The sequence below is a fragment of the Oncorhynchus mykiss genome, chromosome 17 (assembly GCF_057628025.1).
Source record: "Oncorhynchus mykiss isolate SJ-2025 chromosome 17, ASM5762802v1, whole genome shotgun sequence".
NCBI lineage: Eukaryota > Metazoa > Chordata > Actinopteri > Salmoniformes > Salmonidae > Oncorhynchus > Oncorhynchus mykiss.
In genome coordinates this window covers 76,430,704-76,452,977 of record NC_143038.1, presented here as the reverse complement: position 1 = coordinate 76,452,977, position 22,274 = coordinate 76,430,704, and the positions used below count along the sequence as shown (strand labels likewise).

Below are 22,274 nucleotides of genomic sequence, written 5' to 3'. Positions count from 1 at the left end.
GACATGGAATAGAAACACCTGGACATGGAATAGAAACACCTGGACATGGAATAGAAACACCAGGTCATGGAATAGAAACACCTGGACATGGAATAGAAACACCTGGACATGGAATAGAAACACCTGGACATGGAATAGAAACACCTGGACATGGAATAGAAACACCAGGTCATGGAATAGAAACACCTGGACATGGAATAGAAACACCTGGACATGGAATAGAAACACCTGGACATGGAATCGAAACACCAGGTCATGGAATAGAAACACCTGGACATGGAATAGAAACACCTGGTCATGGAATAGAAACACCTGGACATGGAATAGAAACACCAGGTCATGGAATAGAAACACCTGGACATGGAATAGAAACACCAGGTCATGGAATAGAAACACCTGGACATGGAATAGAAACACCAGGTCATGGAATAGAAACACCAGGTCATGGAATAGAAACACCTGGTCATGGAATAGAAACACCTGGACATGGAATAGAAGCATCTGGACTTGGAATAGAAGCATCTGGACATGGAATAGAAACACCTGGTCATGGAACAGAAAGACTTCAGCATGGTCTCCCTTCAACCCCGGCTCTCACACACCAATTGATTAATGTATATTTTGTCTCTTGCTTTCTTTGCTCTTTTCCATATTATGTCTCTCTGATCAGCTACCCAGGAAAGGGCTGAAAATAGCCCATATTAATATATGTACTCTTAGAAATAAGGTTCATGAAATCAATAACATGTTAACATCAGATAACATTCATATATTAGCCATTTCTGAGTCTCACTTAGATAATTCATTTGATGATGCATCAGTAGCAATACAAGGATATAACATCTATAGAAGAGACAGGAATGCTTATGGGGGAGGTGTTGCTGTATATATTCAGAACCACATCTCTGTAATGCTTAGAGAAGATATTATGTCAGGTGTTATTGAAGTGTTGTGGTTGCAGGTTCACTTGGCACATCTAAAGCCTTTTCTTTTGGGGTGTTGCTATAGGCCACCAAGTGCTAACAGTCTGTATCTAAATAATATGTGCGAAATGCTTGATAGTGTGTGTGATGTAAACAGAGAGGTCTACTTTCTTGTGGACCTGAATATTGACAGGTTTTCATCAAGCTAACTGCTCAACAGGAAGCTTCTCACTGTAATCAGTGTCTGTAATCTGGTTCAGGTTATTAATCAACCTAACACGGTGTTTACGAACACTACAGGAACAAGATCATCCACATGTGATGTTTACTAATACTGTAGACCTTTGTTCAAAAGCTATATCTGTACGGATTGGATGCAGTGATCACAATATAGTGGCTATATCCAGGAAAGACAAAGTCCCAACAGCAGGGCCTAAAATAGTGTAGAAGAGATCATACAAAAGATTTTGCTGTGACTCTTATGTGGATGTTTAAAATTATTTGTTGATCGGATGTGATTAATGAGGAGCATCCAGACGCTGCACTTGATGAATTTATGGAATTGATTCTTACAATGATTGATACACACCTGTTAAGAAACGGACTTAGAGCTGTTAAATCTCCATGGATTGATGAGGAATTGAAAAGTGAAGGGGCAAATAAGTCTGGCTGCACATCTGACTGGCTGACTTACTGCAAATTGAGAAATCATGTGACAACAACAACAACAACATCAACAACAACAACAGTATTATGAAGCCAATATCAATGATATAAAGAATTATGGAAAGAAAAATTGGGCTTACTTTAAATTAAATTATTGGCAGAAAGACAAATTCAACTCCATATTTAATCGAATCAGATGGCTTATTCATCACAAAACCATTTAATGTTGCCAATTATTTTAATGTATACTTAATTGGCAAAGTGGGGAAACTGCAGGAAATGCCAACAAAGAACAGTGAGCCATTGTACTCACACATAAAACAAAACAAATAATGAAAGAAAAGCATTTCAAGTTTGAAAATGTGTAAAAAATAATAACAAACCTCCTGGCATTGACAACCACGATGGAAAGCGAGTGAGGATGTGGACTGACTCTACCTGTCTGTCATCATCTGAGCTGTGAGGAAAGGCTTTGTCCTGAGGCCTGGAGGGAAGCCAAAGTCATTCTGCTTCCCAAGAGGCCTGGAGGGAAGCCAAAGTCATTCTGCTACCCAAGAGGCCTGGAGGGAAGCCAAAGTCATTCTGCTACCCAAGAGGCCTGGAGGGAAGCCAAAGTCATTCTGCTACCCAAGAGGCCTGGAGGGAAGCCAAAGTCATTCTGCTACCCAAGAGGCCTGGAGGGAAGCCAAAGTCATTCTGCTACCCAAGAGGCCTGGAGGGAAGCCAAAGTCATTCTGCTTCCCAAGAGGCCTGGAGGGAAGCCAAAGTCATTCTGCTACCCAAGAGGCCTGGAGGGAAGCCAAAGTCATTCTGCTTCCCAAGAGGCCTGGAGGGAAGCCAAAGTCATTCCGCTACCCAAGAGGCCTGGAGGGAAGCCAAAGTCATTCTGCTACCCAAGAGGCCTGGAGGGAAGCCAAAGTCATTCTGCTACCCAAGAGGCCTGGAGGGAAGCCAAAGTCATTCTGCTTCCCAAGAGGCCTGGAGGGAAGCCAAAGTCATTCTGCTACCCAAGAGGCCTGGAGGGAAGCCAAAGTCATTACCCAAGAGTGGTAAAGCGGCCTTTACTGGTTCCAACAGCAGACCTTTCAGCTTGCGGTCAGCTCTTAGCAAAATGTTGGAAAGAATTGTGTTTGACCAAATACAATGCTATTTCTCTGTAAAAGACAAAATGTACGAAATTACTTTTCTAATGCTTATAGAGAAGGGCACTCAACATGCACAGCACTGACACAAGTTACTGATGATTGGTTGAAAGACATTGATAATAGCAATACTGTGGGAGATGTACTGTTAGATTTCAGCCTTTGATATTATTGACCATAACTTGTTGAAAAAACTAATGTGGCTTTTCAACCTCTGCCACATTGTGGATTCAGAGCTATTCATCTAATAGAACTCAAAGGGTTTTCTTTAATGGAAGCTTCTCTACACCTGCATTGCTTGCTGTTTGTGGTTTTAGGCTGGGTTTCTGTACAGCACTTTGTGACATCGTCTGTTTATGAATACATTTGATTGATTTGATTCATGTAAAACATTTCAAGTGTGGTGTACTGCAAGGCAGCTCTCTAGGGCCTCTACTCTGTTCTATTGTTACCAATGGACCTGCCACTGGCATTAAACACAGCATGTGTGTCATACACATACACAGGAGGAGGCAGGTAGCTGGGTCCAGGGGCAGGCAGAAGGTCATACACAGGAGGAGGCAGGTAGCTGGGTCCAGGGGCAGGCAGAAGGTCATACACAGGAGGAGGCAGGTAGCTGGGTCCAGGGTCAGGCAGAAGGTCATATACAGTAGGAGGCAGGTACACTTTTCCTCAATAAAGTGGCTATCATCAAGATCAGAGAGGTCAAGTACAAGTGTTGGTTCATGGGGGATCATTTAAGATACTGCTTGAAGCTGGGTAGGGACTCTGCTGTCCTAGCATCAGGGGGGAAGATGGGAAGGGACTCTGCTGTCCTAGCATCAGGGGGAAGATGGACAGGGACTCTGCTGTCCTAGCTTCAGGGGGAAGATGGACTCTGCATTCCTAGCTTCAGGGGGAAGATGGACAGGTTCTCTGCATTCCTAGCTTCAGGGGGAAGATGGGCAGGGACTCTGCTGTCCTAGCATCAGGGGGGAAGATGGGCAGGGACTCTGCTGTCCTAGCATCAGGGGGAAGATGGGCAGGGACTCTGCTGTCCTAGCATCAGGGGGGAAGATGGGCAGGGACTCTGCTGTCCTAGCATCAGGGGGGAAGATGGGCAGGGACTCTGCTGTCCTAGCATCAGGGGGGAAGATGGACTCTGCTGTCCTAGCATCAGGGGGAAGATGGACTCTGCTGTCCTAGCATCAGGGGGGAAGATGGGCAGGGACTCTGCTGTCCTAGGATCAGGGGGGAAGATGGGCAGGGACTCTGCTGTCCTAGCATCAGGGGGGAAGATGGACTCTGCTGTCCTAGCATCAGGCTGAAGATGGACTCTGCTGTCCTAGCATCAGGGGGAAGATGGACTCTGCTGTCCTAGCATCAGGGGGAAGATGGACAGGGACTCTGCTGTCTTAGCTTCAGGGGGAAGATGGACTCTGCTGTCCTAGCATCAGGGGGAAGGTAGGCAGGGACAGACAGGAGCTTGGACCCGGCTCAACGGGAGATGTCCTCCCATAGGGGTGGGAGGGTCAAGAGACCAGAACAGAGTCTTCAGGTGTAAGCATAGCCTGAAGGTAGGGTTGGACGGGCAGTTCCTCTTGCTGCTCCATAGGTAAACACCATGGTCTAGTAGTGGACTCTTCCATAGGTAAACACCATGGTCTAGTAGTGGACTCTTCCATAGGTAAACACCATGGTCTAGTAGTGGACTCCTCCATAGGTAAACACCATGGTCTAGTAGTGGACTCCTCCATAGGTAAACACCATGGTCTAGTAGTGGACTCTTCCATAGGTAAACACCATGGTCTAGTAGTGGACTCTTCCATAGGTAAACACCAGGGTCTAGTAGTGGACTCCTCCATAGGTAAACACCATGGTCTAGTAGTGGACTCCTCCATAGGTAAACACCATGGTCTAGTAGTGGACTCTTCCATAGGTAAACACCATGGTCTAGTAGTGGACTCCTCCATAGGTAAACACCATGGTCTAGTAGTGGACTCCTCCATAGGTAAACACCATGGTCTAGTAGTGGACTCTTCCATAGGTAAACACCATGGTCTAGTAGTGGACTCCTCCATAGGTAAACACCATGGTCTAGTAGTGGACTCTTCCATAGGTAAACACCATGGTCTAGTAGTGGACTCCTCCATAGGTAAACACCATGGTCTAGTAGTGGACTCTTCCATAGGTAAACACCGTGGTCTAGTAGTGGACTCTTCCATAGGTAAACACCATGGTCTAGTAGTGGACTCCTCCATAGGTAAACACCATGGTCTAGTAGTGGACTCCTCCATAGGTAAACACTATGGTCTAGTAGTGGACTCTTCCATAGGTAAACACTATGGTCTAGTAGTGGACTCCTCCATAGGTAAACACCATGGTCTAGTAGTGGACTCCTCCATAGGTAAACACCATGGTCTAGTAGTGGACTCTTCCATAGGTAAACACCATGGTCTAGTAGTGGACTCCTCCATAGGTAAACCCCATGGTCTAGTAGTGGACTCCTCCATAGGTAAACACCATGGTCTAGTAGTGGACTCTTCCATAGGTAAACACCATGGTCTAGTAGTGGACTCCTCCATAGGTAAACACCATGGTCTAGTAGTGGACTCCTCCATAGGTAAACACCATGGTCTAGTAGTGGACTCCTCCATAGGTAAACACCATGGTCTAGTAGTGGACTCTTCCATAGGTAAACACCTTGGTCTAGTAGTGGACTCCTCCATAGGTAAACACCATGGTCTAGTAGTGGACTCTTCCATAGGTAAACACTATGGTCTAGTAGTGGACTCTTCCATAGGTAAACACTATGGTCTAGTAGTGGACTCTTCCATAGGTAAACACCATGGTCTAGTAGTGGACTCCTCCATAGGTAAACACCATGGTCTAGTAGTGGACTCCTCCATAGGTAAACACTATGGTCTAGTAGTGGACTCTTCCATAGGTAAACACCATGGTCTTGTAGTGGACTCCTCCATAGGTAAACACCATGGTCTAGTAGTGGACTCTTCCATAGGTAAACACTATGGTCTAGTAGTGGACTCTTCCATAGGTAAACACCATGGTCTAGTAGTGGACTCCTCCATAGGTAAACACTATGGTCTAGTAGTGGACTCTTCCATAGGTAAACACCATGGTCTTGTAGTGGACTCCTCCATAGGTAAACACCATGGTCTAGTAGTGGACTCCTCCATAGGTAAACACTATGGTCTAGTAGTGGACTCTTCCATAGGTAAACACCATGGTCTAGTAGTGGACTCCTCCATAGGTAAACACCATGGTCTAGTAGTGGACTCTTCCATAGGTAAACACCATGGTCTAGTAGTGGACTCTTCCATAGGTAAACACCATGGTCTAGTAGTGGACTCCTCCATAGGTAAACACCATGGTCTAGTAGTGGACTCCTCCATAGGTAAACACTATGGTCTAGTAGTGGACTCTTCCATAGGTAAACACTATGGTCTAGTAGTGGACTCCTCCATAGGTAAACACCATGGTCTAGTAGTGGACTCCTCCATAGGTAAACACCATGGTCTAGTAGTGGACTCTTCCATAGGTAAACACCATGGTCTAGTAGTGGACTCCTCCATAGGTAAACCCCATGGTCTAGTAGTGGACTCCTCCATAGGTAAACACCATGGTCTAGTAGTGGACTCTTCCATAGGTAAACACCATGGTCTAGTAGTGGACTCCTCCATAGGTAAACACCATGGTCTAGTAGTGGACTCCTCCATAGGTAAACACCATGGTCTAGTAGTGGACTCTTCCATAGGTAAACCCCATGGTCTTGTAGTGGACTCCTCCATAGGTAAACACCATGGTCTAGTAGTGGACTCCTCCATAGGTAAACACCATGGTCTAGTAGTGGACTCCTCCATAGGTAAACACCATGGTCTAGTAGTGGACTCTTCCATAGGTAAACACCATGGTCTAGTAGTGGACTCCTCCATAGGTAAACACCATGGTCTAGTAGTGGACTCCTCCATAGGTAAACACCATGGTCTAGTAGTGGACTCTTCCATAGGTCAACACCATGGTCTAGTAGTGGACTCCTCCATAGGTAAACACCATGGTCTTGTAGAGGACTCCTCCATAGGTAAACACCATGGTCTAGTAGTGGACTCCTCCATAGGTAAACACCATGGTCTAGTAGTGGACTCTTCCATAGGTAAACACCATGGTCTAGTAGTGGACTCCTCCATAGGTAAACACCATGGTCTAGTAGTGGACTCTTCCATAGGTAAACACCATGGTCTAGTAGTGGACTCCTCCATAGGTAAACACCATGGTCTAGTAGTGGACTCCTCCATAGGTAAACACCATGGTCTTGTAGTGGACTCCTCCATAGGTAAACACCATGGTCTAGTAGTGGACTCTTCCATAGGTAAACACCATGGTCTAGTAGTGGATGCAAGCTTTGTCTGGAAGCCAGTAGAGAAGGGTGACAACCAGACATGCTGCAGTGTTCTGGTTTAGGTGCAAGGTTTTGATGGCACACGCGGAGAGCCCAGCCAACAGCAAGTTTCAGTAGTATCCATGGTGATGTAGAGACACATGGCATTTGAACAACATTTAATCATATAAACAACCACATCTTTTTTTCCCCCCAACGTCATATGTTGACAATCTGAACATGTGGGGGTTGAACCTGCAATGGTTTTATCCTCTGCGCCACCAGGGAATCTCTCTTTCATCGTCTTTTTTTCAGTGTAAAGTTATAGCAGTATTCATGTATCCAGTAATCAGGAATTCTACACTTCCATTTTAGACATAACTAACCCAGGGATATTCTGGGTTATTCACCAACACTTCTGGGCCCATATTTACAAGGTATCCGAGACTATGAGTGCTGATCTAGGACCACTTTTTCTGTTCAGATCAGGAAAAATAAGACATAGGGGGGAAGCGTCTCAAAGAAGGACTTTTATCTTGTGTGCTTTCAAAAGAATAAGGGAACAGTACATTTTTACATAATGTCATTTTTTTCTCTCACAATTAGTCTAAATTAATGCATTTCTCACTGGAGTTATGCATCTGGGTGAAATAAATATCTTTTTTTTTTTAGTAGAGTATATCTCAGCATCAATTTCACAGTAAATAAATAGAATAGTAACGATGGTTAAAGAATCATGTGGGATTGAAGCTGGGATCTTCAGATTTATAGCCTGATATTTTACCCCCTTGCGAATACCAAGGGATGTGGATCTCGTTCAGTCTAATATGGTCAATCAGGACACAGAACACAATTCCATGAGTTATTAAAAATGTTCCCATTCTCTTCATATCCTGTGTAAGACTGTATTCAATGATTTTGCTCTTTGCTATTACAATTTTTTTTATGTACTTAATTGTTACCCAGAAATAATGTGATATTGAGATAAAAAAAAAAGAAATAATTTGATATTGAGATAAAAAAAAGAAATAAATAATTTGATATTGAGATAAAAAAAAGAAATAAATAATTTGATATTGAGATAAAAATAATAATTCTGCATTGGACCCTTTAATCATGTTGTTATCAAAAAAACGTTCTGCAAATGTTTTGGGGATGTTATTATCCCAATGTGAGATACAAACCCTTACTAGAACTTCATGTGAATCTAATGTTCTGGGAATGTTTCCCTGTTTACTGGGAAACCTCCATGTGTTCCCAAACAGACAGTTGGTTTAATGAATCTGTCTCTGTGGTGCTTGGAATACACACTCCCTAGTGGATTACCCCCTCTACAGTGTCTTCGCCTACAACCAAATACGGCTGCTCCCGTTCATTGGGAGCTCTTCGCTATATACATATTTCCATCTGCTTGCAGTGATGAAGACAGTGTCCGTATGAGTGAATCTAGGCTCCCACAGAAACATGTTCATTAACTAAAGACACTTTCACTTTCAGACTTTCCCTGTGGGGTTTCTGTTTGCTGAACAGCGATGGTGCTTAGACTGCCGTGCAGAGACAATGCCGGGGAAATGTTTTCTGGTTGATGTGACTTTTCGTTAGTAGTGTAGTAAGTTAGTGTTTTATGTTATTCGTGTTCCCATAGAGTTAGTGCTTTACTGTCTCTCCTGTTGTCACGGCTGATTTCCTCCTCTCCCTCTGAAGAGGTGTAGCAAGGATCGGACCAATACGCAGCGTGGTAGGTGTCCATGGTTTTTAATAGGGAAAAAACTGAACACACTTTGCAAAATAACAAACGTGGCAAGTCCGAAACAGTCCTATCTGGTGCATTTAAACACAAAGACAGGAAACAATCACCCACAAAATACTCAAAAGAACATGGCTACCTAAATATGGTTCCCAATTAGAGACAACGATAAACACCTGCCTCTGGTTGAGAACCAATCTAGGCAACCATAGACTTACATAAACACCTAAAATGAACACAACCCCATAAATCTACAAAAACCCCTAGACAGTACAAACACCCTAGATGAGACAAAAACCATACATCACCCATGTCACACCCTGGCCTAACCAAAATAATAAAGAAAACAAAGATAACTAAGGCCAGGGGTGAAACCTGTGTTTAGTAAAACCCCATGCTGTATAGTAGAACACAATGCTGTATAGTAGAACACAATGCTGTATAGTAGTACACAATGCTGTATAGTAGAACACAATGCTGTATAGTAGAACACAATGCTGTATAGTAGAACACAATGCTGTATAGTAGAACACAATGCTGTATAGTAGAACACCATGCTGTATAGTAGAACACAATGCTGTATAGTAGAACACAATGCTGTATAGTAGAACACAATGCTGTATAGTAGAACACAATGCTGTATAGTAGAACACCATGCTGTATAGTAGAACACAATGCTGTATAGTAGAACACAATGCTGTATAGTAGAACACAATGCTGTATAGTAGTAAAATAACACAATGCTGTATAGTAGAACACAATGCTGTATAGTAGAACACAATGCTGTATAGTAGAACACAATGCTGTATAGTAGTAAAATAACACAATGCTGTATAGTAGAACACAATGCTGTATAGTAGTAAAATAACACAATGCTGTATAGTAGTAAAATAACACCATGCTGTATAGTAGAACACAATGCTGTATAGTAGTAAAATAACACCATGCTGTATAGTAGTAAAATAACACAATTCTATATAGTAGTAAAATAACACAATGCTGTATAGTAGAACACAATGCTGTATAGTAGTAAAATAACACAATTCTGTATAGTAGTAAAATAACACAATTCTGTATAGTAGTAAAATAACACAATTCTGTATAGTAGTAAAATAACACAATTCTGTATAGTAGTAAAATAACACAAGTCTGTATAGTAGTAAAATAACACAAGTCTGTATAGTAGTAAAATAACACAAGTCTGTATAGTAGTAAAATAACACAATGCTGTATAGTAGAACACAATGCTGTATAGTAGAACACAATGCTGTACAGTAGAACACAATTCTGTATAGTAGTAAAATAACACAAGTCTGTATAGTAGTAAAATAACACAATTCTGTATAGTAGTAAAATAACACAAGTCTGTATAGTAGTAAAATAACACAATGCTGTATAGTAGAACACAATGCTGTGTAGTAGAACACAATGCTGTGTAGTAGAACACAATGCTGTGTAGTAGAACACAATGCTGTGTAGTAGAACACAATGCTGTGTAGTAGAACACGATGCTGTGTAGTAGTAAAATAACACCATGCTGTCTAGTAGTAAAATAACACCATGCTGTATAGTAGAACACCATGCTGTATAGTAGAACACGATGCTGTATAGTAGTAAAATAACACAATGCTGTATAGTAGAACACAATGCTGTATAGTAGTAAAATAACACAATGCTGTATAGTAGTAAAATAACACCATGCTGTATAGTAGAACACAATGCTGTACAGTAGAACACAATGCTGTATAGTAGTAAAATAACACAATGCTGTATAGTAGAACACGATGCTGTATAGTAGAACACAATGCTGTATAGTAGTAAAATAACACCATGCTGTATAGTAGAACACAATGCTGTATAGTAGAACACAATGCTGTATAGTAGAACACAATGCTGTATAGTAGTAAAATAACACCATGCTGTATAGTAGAACACCATGCTGTATAGTAGAACACAATGCTGTATAGTAGAACACAATGCTGTATAGTAGAACACAATGCTGTATAGTAGTAAAATAACACCATGCTGTATAGTAGTAAAATAACACCATGCTGTATAGTAGAACACAATGCTGTGTAGTAGAACACAATGCTGTATAGTAGAACACAATGCTGTGTAGTAGAAGAGCAGTGTGTGTGTGTCTGTGTGTGTGTGTGTGTGTGTGTGTCACCTCTATATAAACCCCTCTCTCTCTCTCTCTCAGCCTGTGGGACAGCGGCGGCGGGTGCGGAGGATGAGGGTGAGGCCGAGGCCGGCTGGATAGAGGGAGCAGCCATCTTGTTGTCTGTCGTGTGTGTGGTTCTGGTGACGGCCTTCAACGACTGGAGCAAGGAGAAGCAGTTCAGAGGGCTGCAGAGCCGCATCGAGCAGGAGCAGAAGTTCCAGGTGGTCAGAGGTGCTCAGGTCATCCAGCTCCCGGTTGCTGACATCGTGGTCGGGGACATCGCACAAATCAAGTATGGTACGTATGGATTCTCAACTAACCTAAACCGGGACAGTATCCAAACAAGCTTTCTCTGCTTGTTCTGAACATCTCCTAAAACAAAGGTAATTTGGTTCGGTAAGAATAATGAGGGAGGGTCCTCTCGAGTGTCTCGATGTTCTTTACTCCTCTGTAAACTGGTCATCTCTGTTCACCCGTCGCAAGACCCACTGGTTGATGCTTATTTATAAAACCCTCTTAGGCCTCACTCCCCCCTATCTGAGATATCTACTGCAGCCCTCATCCTCCACATACAACACCCATTCTGCCAGTCACCTTCTGTTCAAGGTCCCCAAAGCACACACATCCCTGGGTCGCTCCTCTTTTCATTTCTCTGCAGCTAGCGACTGGAACGAGCTGCAACAAACACTCAAACTGGACAGTTCAAATAATTACATCCACAAGGGGCAGAAATAAGAGGGTCAATGCCCAGAGCCTGTCGTCTCTGGTGCAGGAGCTGCTTCAGTTCGACGGGCACTAAGCTCATCTCGGCTAGGCAGATTGAACAAGTGTGCTCGTATACTTCCTTAACAGAAACTTTGCTTGAAAAAAAGCATTGTCTCTCATTGAATGACCACAAAGACTTGAATAATATCTACTGTTGACCAATCACTGATGAAAGGTTGTAGACTACCGCCTTTGGATTTGTTGTTATTATTATTTATTCTAGAACCTTCATTCTAGAACCTTCATTCTAGAACCTTCATTCTAGAACCTTCATTCTAGTCCCTGGTTCGATTCCAGGCTGAATCACATCCGGCCGTGATTTGGTGTCGCATAGGGCAGCGCACAATTGGCCCAGTGTCGTCCGGGTTTGGCCAGGGGTTGTAAATAAGAATTCCTTCTTAACTGACTTGCCTAGTTAAATGAAGAACCTTCATTCTAGAACCTTTATTCTAGAACCTTCATTTAACTAGGCAAGTCAGTTAAGAAGAAATTCTTATTTACAATGACTGCCTAACCCCCCCGGCCGAACCCGGACGATACTGGGCCAATTGTGCGCTGCCCTATGGGACACCAAATCACGGCCGGATGTGATTCAGCCTGGAATCAAACCAGGGACTGTAGTGATGCCTCTATGCACTGAGATGTAGTGCCTTAGACTGCTGCGCCACTCGGGAGCCCAGGATTCCGTCGAGAAAAAATGTTATGTGTCCAAACAGCCGCAAAAAAACCCTCACACTCCCAAACGAACAAACACAGCACAAAATGTAGTCAAAGTATATGCAACAACTCTTCCAACCTGTTTCTGCTGGAAGCATGCAGACGCCTTCTGACCACTGCGCCATCTGTCCACAATGAGTCTTAATGGCTAAACTTCCTGTTTGATCCTCATCCTAAACCACAATGAGTTAGCAAGGTGACTCGTAATGGCTAAACTTCCTGTTTGATCCTTATCCCAAACCATAATCCTTAATTTAAACAATCAGAATTAATGCCTGAAGTTTTGTATTTGTGTTTATTATGGATTCCCATTAGTTCCTGCCAAGGCAGCAGCTACTCTTCCTGGGGTTTATTATGGATCCCCATTAGTTCCTGCCAAGGCAGCAGCTACTCTTCCTGGGGTTTATTATGGATCCCCATTAGTTCCTGTCAAGGCAGCAGCTACTCTTCCTGGGGTTTATTATGGATCCCCATTAGTTCCTGCCAAGGCAGCAGCTACTCTTCCTGGGGTTTATTATGGATCCCCATTAGTTCCTGCCAAGGCAGCAGCTACTCTTCCTGGGGTTTATTATGGATCCCCATTAGTTCCTGTCAAGGCAGCAGCTACTCTTCCTGGGGTTTATTATGGATCCCCATTAGTTCCTGCCAAGGCAGCAGCTACTCTTCCTGGGGTTTATTATGGATCCCCATTAGTTCCTGTCAAGGCAGCAGCTACTCTTCCTGGGGTTTATTATGGATCCCCATTAGTTCCTGCCAAGGCAGCAGCTACTCTTCCTGGGGTTTATTATGGATCCCCATTAGTTCCTGTCAAGGCAGCAGCTACTCTTCAGACCACCCGTGCTGCCCTTCTTAATCAATCGGAATGAATGCCTGAAGATAATTAACCCTATCCCAAACCTTAATCTTTAATTTAACCAATTGAAATGAATGCCTGAATTATTAACCAATCGGAATTAATGCCTGAAATGACCTCTCTAGAGTTGTTTTCGTATCCCAAACCTTAACCCATTCAGGAATGAATCCCGTAACCATAGAGATGTTTCTCTCAGCCTATAACTCATGAGGAAGTGCCTGAGTACAAGACGTAGCCACTAGGGGCAACCGTGAGTGCTATTAACATCCAGCAGGGTTGGGTTTTGCTAGGGTGTTGTGGACGGGGTGGCAGATGGGCGTAATCCACAAACTCCGGCTCACGTGTTCAATCCCAGTGATAGGCACACCATTTTGCCAAGTGCAAAATGTTACGTTTCGTTCTGAAAATACCTCAAAATGTTGAGGTTTGGAGCAACTTCAAAATGTAACGTTTCGTTCTGAAATACCTCAAAATGTTGAGGTTTGGAGCAACTTCAAAATGTAACGTTTCGTTCTGAAATACCTCAAAATGTTGAGGTTTGGAGCAACTTCAAAATGTAACGTTTGGAGAAAAGTGGGAAAAATGTCTGACCCTGTAAAACAAGACATTTCACTGCTCCTATCTGGTGTATGTGACAACAAAAAAACATCTTAATAAACAGCTTCTTTTTTTTTGGTTATTAACAGGTTGTTAAACAGTTGTGGTGTTTCAGGTGACCTGCTTCCTGCCGATGGAGTGTTGATACAGGGGAACGATCTGAAGATAGACGAGAGTTCACTAACAGGAGAGTCTGATCACGTCAAGAAAGACGCCGATAAGGACCCCATGCTGCTGTCTGGTCAGTGACACACACACACAGACGCGCACACACACAGACGCACACACACAGACGCCCACACACACACAGACGCACACACACACACACAGACGCACACACACAGACGCGCACACACAGACGCACACACACAGACGCACACACACACACACAGACACACACACACAGACGCACACACACACACACAGACGCACACACACAGACGCACACACACACACACAGACGCACACACACAGACGCACACACACACACACAGACGCACACACACAGACGCACACACACACACACAGACGTGCACTCATACACAAGCAAGCACTGCACTCAGGCAAGTAATAGTACCATACATGCTGTGCTGTTCTGGGTTGTCCATAAACTGATGAATAGTGCCAAGACATTGGTAAAAATAGACACCAGGCCTGTATAGGATATCATGCTACCATTACCAGGCTACCAGACAGTATGTAGACACCAGGCCTGTATAGTATACCATGCTACCAGACAGTATAGTAAATAGATACCAGCCCTGTATAGTATACCATGCTATCAGACCGTATAGGAAATAGACACCAGGCCTGTATAGTTTACCATGCTATCAGACCGTATAGGAAATAGATACCAGCCCTGTATAGTATACCACGCTATCAGACTGTATAGGAAATAGATACCAGCCCTGTATAGTATACCATGCTATCAGACCGTATAGGAAATAGATACCAGCCCTGTATAGTATACCATGCTATCAGACTGTATAGGAAATAGATACCAGCCCTGTATAGTATACCATGCTATCAGACCGTATAGGAAATAGATACCAGCCCTGTATAGTATAACATGCTATCAGACCGTATAGGAAATAGATACCAGCCCTGTATAGTATACCATGCTATGAGACCGTATAGGAAATAGATACCAGGCCTGTATAGTATACCATACCATGCTATCAGACCGTATAGGAAATAGATACCAGGCCTGTATAGTATACCATACCATGCTATCAGACCGTATAGGAAATAGATACCAGGCCTGTATAGTATAACATGGTACCAGACACTATAGTAAATAGATACCAGGCCTGTATAGTATACCATGCTACCAGACAGTATGTAGATACCAGGCCTGTATAGTATACTATGCTACCAGACAGTATGTAGATACCAGGCCTGTATAGTATACTATGCTACCAGACAGTATGTAGATACCAGGCCTGTATAGTATACTATGCTACCAGACAGTATGTAGATACCAGGCCTGTATAGTATACCATGCTACCAGACAGTATGTAGATACCAGGCCTGTATAGTATACCATGCTATCAGACAGTATGTAGATACCAGGCCTGTATAGTATACCATGCTACCAGACAGTATGTAGATACCAGGCCTGTATAGTATACCATGCTATCAGACGGTATAGTAAATAGACACCAGGCCTGTATAGTATACCATGCTACCAGACAGTACTGTAAATAGACACCAGGCCTGTATAGTATACCATGCTACCAGACAGTACTGTAAATAGACACCAGGCCTGTGTGGTATACCATGCTACCAGACAGTACAGTAAATAGACACCAGGCCTGTATAGTATACCATGCTACCAGACAGTGCTGTAAATAGACACCAGGCCTGTATGGTATACCATGCTACCAGACAGTACTGTAAATAGACACCAGGCCTGTATAGTATACCATGCTACCAGACAGTACAGTAAATAGACACCAGGCCTGTATAGTATACCATACTACCAGACAGTACTGTAAATAGACACCAGGCCTGTATGGTATACCATACTACCAGACAATACTGTAAATAGACACCAGGCCTGTGTGGTATACCATGCTACCAGACAGTACAGTAAATAGACACCAGGCCTGTATAGTATACCATGCTACCAGACAGTGCTGTAAATAGACACCAGGCCTGTATGGTATACCATGCTACCAGACAGTACTGTAAATAGACACCAGGCCTGTATAGTATACCATGCTACCAGACAGTACAGTAAATAGACACCAGGCCTGTATAGTATACCATACTACCAGACAGTACTGTAAATAGACACCAGGCCTGTATGGTATACCATACTACCAGACAATACTGTAAATAGACACCAGGCCTGTATAGTATACCATGCTACCAGACAGTACTGTAAATAGACACCAGGCCTGAATAGTATACCATACTATCAGACAGTATGTGGAGAGCCATTGTATTATGTATCTAAATCTATTATTCTAGTCACAAAAGGATGATATATCCTCGATGGTTGAACAGGGATGTTAATTCTAATTTGAATTCCAATAGAGAAAAACATTGTAAGCATGCAGTGTCTTGATATGCATTGTTCTCTGTAATGACTTTCACAGTGAGAAGAAGTAGGTGGAGGAATGATTATGTATATCCTGGAAGTGGATAATCTCTCTCTCTCTCTCTCTCTCTCTCTCTCTCTCTCTCTCTCTCTCTCTCTCTCTCTCTCTCTCTCTCTCTCTCTATCTCTCTCTCTGTAACTATATCTATGTCTCTCTGTCTCTCTCTGTCTCTCTCTGTCTCTCTCTGTCTCTCTCTCTCTCTCTCTCGCTCTCTCTCGCTCTATCTCATTATCTCTCTCTCTCTCTCTCTCTCTCTCTCTCTCTATCTCTCTCTCTGTAACTATATCTATGTCTCTCTGTCTCTCTCTGTCTCTCTCTGTCTCTCTCTCGCTCTATCTCATTATCTCTCTCTCTCTCTTTCTCTGTCGCTCTCTATCTCTATCTCTCTCTCTCTATCTCTATCTCTCTCTCTCTATCTCTATCTCTCTCTCTCTCTCTCTCTCTCTCTCTCTCTCTCAATTCAATTCAATTCAAGGGGCTTTATTGGCATGGGAAACATGTGTTAACATTGCCAAAGCAAGTGAGGTAGATAATATACAAAAGTGAAATAAACAATAAAAATTAACAGTAAACATTACACATACAGAAGTTTCAAAACAATAAAGACATTACAAATGTCACATTATATATGACATTAAATAAGCTGCTGGTTATCCTGTGTAAATGTCTATGAGTGCGTGTTGGTATACAGTTTTCTTTTCTCTTTGACAGCCAATCATACATTGATGTCGAATATAATGCATACTTCCCTCTGTTTCATAATCTCCCTGTGTGTGTGTGTGTGTGTGTGTGTGTGTGTGTGTGTGTGTGTGTGTGTGTGTGTGTGTGTGTGTGTGTGTGTATGTGTGCGTGTGCGTTTGTGTGTGTGTGTGTGTGTGTATCTATGTGTGTGTCTGTGTCTGTGTGTGTGCGAGTCTGTGTGTGTGTGTATGTGTGTGTGTGTGTATGTGCGTGTGTGTATGTGTGTGTGTGTGTGTCTATGTGTGTGTCTGTGTGTGTGTGCGTGCGAGTCTGTGTGTGTGTGTGTGTGTGTGTGTCTATGTGTGTGTCTGTGTCTGTGTGTGTGTGTGTGCGTGCGAGTCTGTGTGTGTGTGTGTGTGTATGTGTGTGTGTGTGTGTCTCTACAGGTACCCATGTGATGGAGGGTTCCGGCAGGATGCTGGTAACAGCTGTAGGAGTCAACTCTCAGACCGGCATCATCTTTACTCTGCTGGGGGCCGGAGAGCCAGTGGAGGAGGAGAAGAAGAAGGAGAAAGGTACGTCCCTCCCTCCCTCCTCCCTTCCTTTCCTTGGTTCTATTTATTATTAATATCATTATTATTATTATTATTATTATTATCATCATCAGATAAAGATCATTTGTTAAACTGCTCCAACTATTGACTGATGAAAGGCACTTCCTGGTAGAAGTAAAGTGTCCATCTTGGATAGGTTTGCATCTCTTTGGGAGGGTGATGCTACTCTAAAACAACTCTGTCCAAACACAATGACCTATGTATACGATGTGCCTACTGGCTGCTGTAGGTGTGGCCTGATGTGGGGAGTGGCCTGATGTGGGGAGTGGCCTGATGTGGGGAGTGGCCTGATGTGGGGAGTGGCCTGATGTGGGGAGTGGCCAGCTGTAGGTGTAGCCTGATGTGGGGAGTGGCCAGCTGTAGGTGTGGCCTGATGTGGGGAGTGGCCTGATGTGGGGAGTGGTTTGATGTGGGGAGTGGCCTGATGTGGGGAGTGGCCAGCTGTAGGTGTGGCCTGATGTGGGGAGTGGCCAGCTGTAGGTGTGGCCTGATGTGGGGAGTGGCCAGCTGTAGGTGTGGCCTGATGTGGGGAGTGGCCAGCTGTAGGTGTGGCCTGATGTGGGGAGTGGCCAGCTGTGGGTGTGGCCTGCTGTGGGGAGTGGCCAGCTGTAGGTGTGGCCTGCTGTGGGTAGTGGCCAGCTGAACTCTCGTCTCCTTACTCTCTTGTTATCTATGGTTCTATAAACCAACACACAGGTGAGGCAGGGGAGGACGGCCAACAAAACACAGGTAGAGTATCTCTCTTCCCTCAGTCCCCCTGTACCCAACTACCCACCAGGACCAACACTGAACCCCCCCTAACTATCCTACTGAACCCCCCCCCCCCCCCCCTAACTACCCTACTGAATCCCCCCCCCCCTAACTACCCTACTGAACCCCCCCCCCCCCCAACTACCCTACTGAATCCCCCCCCCTAACTACCCTACTGAATCCCCCCCCCCCTAACTATCCTACTGAACCCCCCCCCCCAACTACCCTACTGAATCCCCCCCCCTAACTACCCTACTGAACCCCCCCCTAACTACCCTACTGAACCCCCCCCTGACTACCCTACTGAACTCACCCCCCCTTACTACCCTACTGAACTACCCCAACCCCTTCCCTGTCCCTAATCAACACTGAACCCCCCTAACTACCCTACTGACCCCCCCCCCCTAACTACCCTACTGCCCCCCCCCCCCCTAACTACCCTACTGAACTACCCCAACCCCTTCCCTGTCATCCCTCTCATCCATATTTCCCCCACCGTCCCCAATACAGTTTCAAATGTCCCACATCAAAGCCTGTGATTGGTTAAATCAACATGATCAAAGCCTGTGATTGGTTAAATCAACATGATCACAACCTGTGATTGGTTAAATTCACTAAAGAGATCTGCCTAGTTAAATAGTAATAGTAACTTCACAAGGAATGATTTAACATTCACCAATTCACCCCAGACAGACTTTAAAGAGATTCAACTTTAACAGATTGATGTTCTGATCATCTGTCCCCGCTCCTGAAACACGGGTCCCAAATGGCTCCCTATTCCCTATGGGCCCATCGGGCTCTGGTCAAAAGTAGTGCACTACATAGGGAATAGGGTGCCATAGGGCTCTGGTCAAAAGTAGTGCACTACATAGGGAATAGGGTGCCATAGGGCTCTGGTCAAAAGTAGTGCACTACATAGGGAATAGGGTGCCATAGGGCTCTGGTCAAAAGTAGTGCACTACATAGGGAATAGGGTGCCTTTTTGGGACGTAATATAATCTTCTACCCTCCTGTGAAGGAAACGTAGCATGTGAAGTGTACAATATGCACAAGGGTGGAATTGGAATTTTTTAAAAACTATTTGCAACTCCCAGTGTAAAATCCTAAGAGTTTAAACGTCATTCAAAATGTAATTTCTACATGTCAAATATAATGACATTTTGTGAACTCTGTTCTTCAAGCCTTGTCTCCGATCCCACCCCTGACTATGTAAGAGATGGTGTTTTCTTCCTCTGCCAGTTGGTGTCTTGTAGCCGTTGTCGCGGTGATGGGATGACATTTGAAGCAGTTTAGACCACACTACGTTTCTGTTCCAACCACCTTGCTGCCTTTTTCAATTTATTTTTGCTGCTCAATGACGTGACACATGACATGAATAACACGGTTGAGATTGATTGTTCCAAATTGATTGATTAGCCCCTGGAATACACATGGATTCCATATTGATTAGGTATTGTTACAACCACACTAGATACAGTGGGGCAAACAAAAAGTATTTAGTCAGCCACCAATTGTGCAAGTCCTCCCACTTCACAAGATGAGAGAGGCCTGTAATTTTCATCATAGGTACACCAACTATGACAGACAAAATGAGAAAAAAAAATCCAGAAAATCACATTGAAAAAAAAATCACAATACTTATTTACCACCATAATTTGCAAATAAATTCATTAAAAATCCTACAATGTGATTTTCTGGAAAAGAAATTCTCATTTTGTCTGTCATAGTTGAAGTGTACCTATGATGAGGCCTCTCTCACCTGGCAGATAGGGGTTTTAGCCTGTGTGGTTCTTTTTCTCTTCACTGCTTTATTTTCGTTCAAGAAGTTGGGTCTCTCCTTCCTCTCTTTGCCCTTTAGTATTGTGTTGAACCTATTCCATGTTCATTTATGTATGTAATGCCTGTACCATTCCTCCAGTCGTCTCTGTTTTAAACATCAGTGTGTGAACTAGGGACACATCTGGTCACTTAATCCATTATTCCCTGTTTGTCTAAATGTTGGGGATTTGTTTTGGCAATCCTAGTGTGAATGAACTGCAGCAACAACACTAATCGTACTGTTATTCAGGCTTTTAACCATGTTCTTTGTGTTCACTGTTGCCTTTTGTTTTTACCCATAATTGACTTGCTACTATAGACTGCCCCCATCCCTCTGCCCACCCCGTCGCAACTATAGCCACCGATGGTACTGCAGGCGGTATTGCACCTGGCAATGCCAGCCTAGTCAATGGTAGGTTGACCAAAACCAGAAGCTCCTTCCTGTCCTGCTATACCTCCTGGGTACTACTGCCTCCTCCATTTTCCACCTCTTTCTGCCCTCAACATCCTCCTCCTCTACCTCCGCCTCCCCTCCCTCCTCCGACTGTCTTTACCTCCTCCTCTACCTCCTCTACCTCCGCCTCTCCTCCCTCCTCCGACTGTCTTTACCTCCTCCTCTACCTCCTCCTCTCCTCCAACTGTCTTTACCTCCTCCTCTACCTTTTCCTCTCCTCCAACTGTCTTTACCTCCTCCTCTACCTCCTCTACCTCCGCCTCTCCTCCCTCCTCCGACTGTCTTTACCTCCTCCTCTACCTCCTCCTCTACCTCCTCCTCTCCTCCAACTGTCTTTACCTCCTCCTCTACCTTTTCCTCTCCTCCAACTGTCTTTACCTCCTCCTCTACCTTCTCCTCTCCTCCTCCGACTGTCTTTACCTCCTTCTCTACCTTCTCCTCTCCTCCCTCCTCCTCCGACTGTCTTTACCTACTCCTCTCCTCCTCCGACTGTCTCTACCTCCTCCTCTACCTCCTCCTCTGACTGTCTTTACCTCCTCTACCTCCTCCTCTCCTCCCTCCTCCAACTGTCTTTACCTCCTCCTCTACCTCCTCCTCTGACTGTCTTTACCTCCTCTACCCCCTCCTCTCCTCCAATCCTCCAACTGTCTTTACCTCCTCTCCTCTACCTCCTCCTGTCCTCCCTCATCCGACTGTCTTTACCTCCTCTTCTCCTCCTCTCCTCCTCCGACTGTCTCTACCACCTCCTCTCCTCCCTCCCCTGACTGTCTCTACCTCCTCCTCTCCTCCCTCGTCTCCTCTCCTCCTCCTCCTCCTCCCTCCTCCGACTGTCTTTACCTCCTCTACCTCCTCCTCTCCTCCCTCCTCCTCCGACTGTCTCTACCTCCTCCTCTCCTCTCCTCCCTCATCTCCTCTCCTCCTCCTCCTCCGACTGTCTTTATCTCCTCCTCTACCTCCTCCTCTCCTCCCTCCTCCTCCTCCGACTGTCTTTACCTCCTCCTCTCCTCCTCCGACTGTCTCTACCTCCTCCTCTCCTCTCCTCCTCCTCCTCCTCCTCCTCCGACTGTCTTTATCTCCTCCTACCTCCTCCTCTCCTCCCTCCTCCTCCGACTGTCTCTACCTCCTCCTCTCCTCCCTCCTCTCCTCTCCTCCTCCTCCGACTGTCTTTATCTCCTCCTCTACCTCCTCCTCTCCTCCCTCCTCCTCCTCCGACTGTCTTTACCTACTCCTCTCCTCCTCCGACTGTCTCTACCTCCTCCTCTCCTCCCTCCTCTCCTCCCTCCTCCCTCCTCCTCCGACTCTCTACCTCCTCCTCCTCCGACTGTCTTTATCTCCTCCTCTACCTCCTCCTCTCCTCCCTCCTCCGACTGTCTTTACCTCCTCTCCTCCCTCCTCTCCTCCC

The 22,274-nt window shown here is 44.6% G+C and overlaps 1 protein-coding gene and 1 long non-coding RNA gene across 8 annotated transcripts in view; one reads left to right on the top strand and one right to left on the bottom strand.

The window, feature by feature from the left end:
* Positions 1 to 22,274, bottom strand: part of LOC149976510 (uncharacterized) — a 989,396-nt gene that overhangs the window by 269,717 nt on the left and 697,405 nt on the right. The gene's annotated exons all lie outside the window — the stretch shown is intronic.
* The window catches only part of LOC110504360 (plasma membrane calcium-transporting ATPase 2), a 181,472-nt gene that overhangs the window by 64,993 nt on the left and 94,205 nt on the right, over positions 1 to 22,274 (top strand). For 4 of the 7 annotated variants that reach the window (XM_090206507.1, XM_090206509.1, XM_090206504.1 and 1 more), the window contains 4 exons: positions 11,057 to 11,314; positions 14,065 to 14,190; positions 17,683 to 17,811; positions 20,738 to 20,830. In XM_090206507.1, the coding sequence (XP_090062633.1) occupies positions 11,057 to 11,314; positions 14,065 to 14,190; positions 17,683 to 17,811; positions 20,738 to 20,830 (606 nt within the window). The remainder of the gene's footprint in view (positions 1 to 11,056; positions 11,315 to 14,064; positions 14,191 to 17,682; positions 17,812 to 20,737; positions 20,831 to 22,274) is intronic. The other 3 variants (XM_090206505.1, XM_090206506.1, XM_090206510.1) reach the window with 1 other exon arrangement.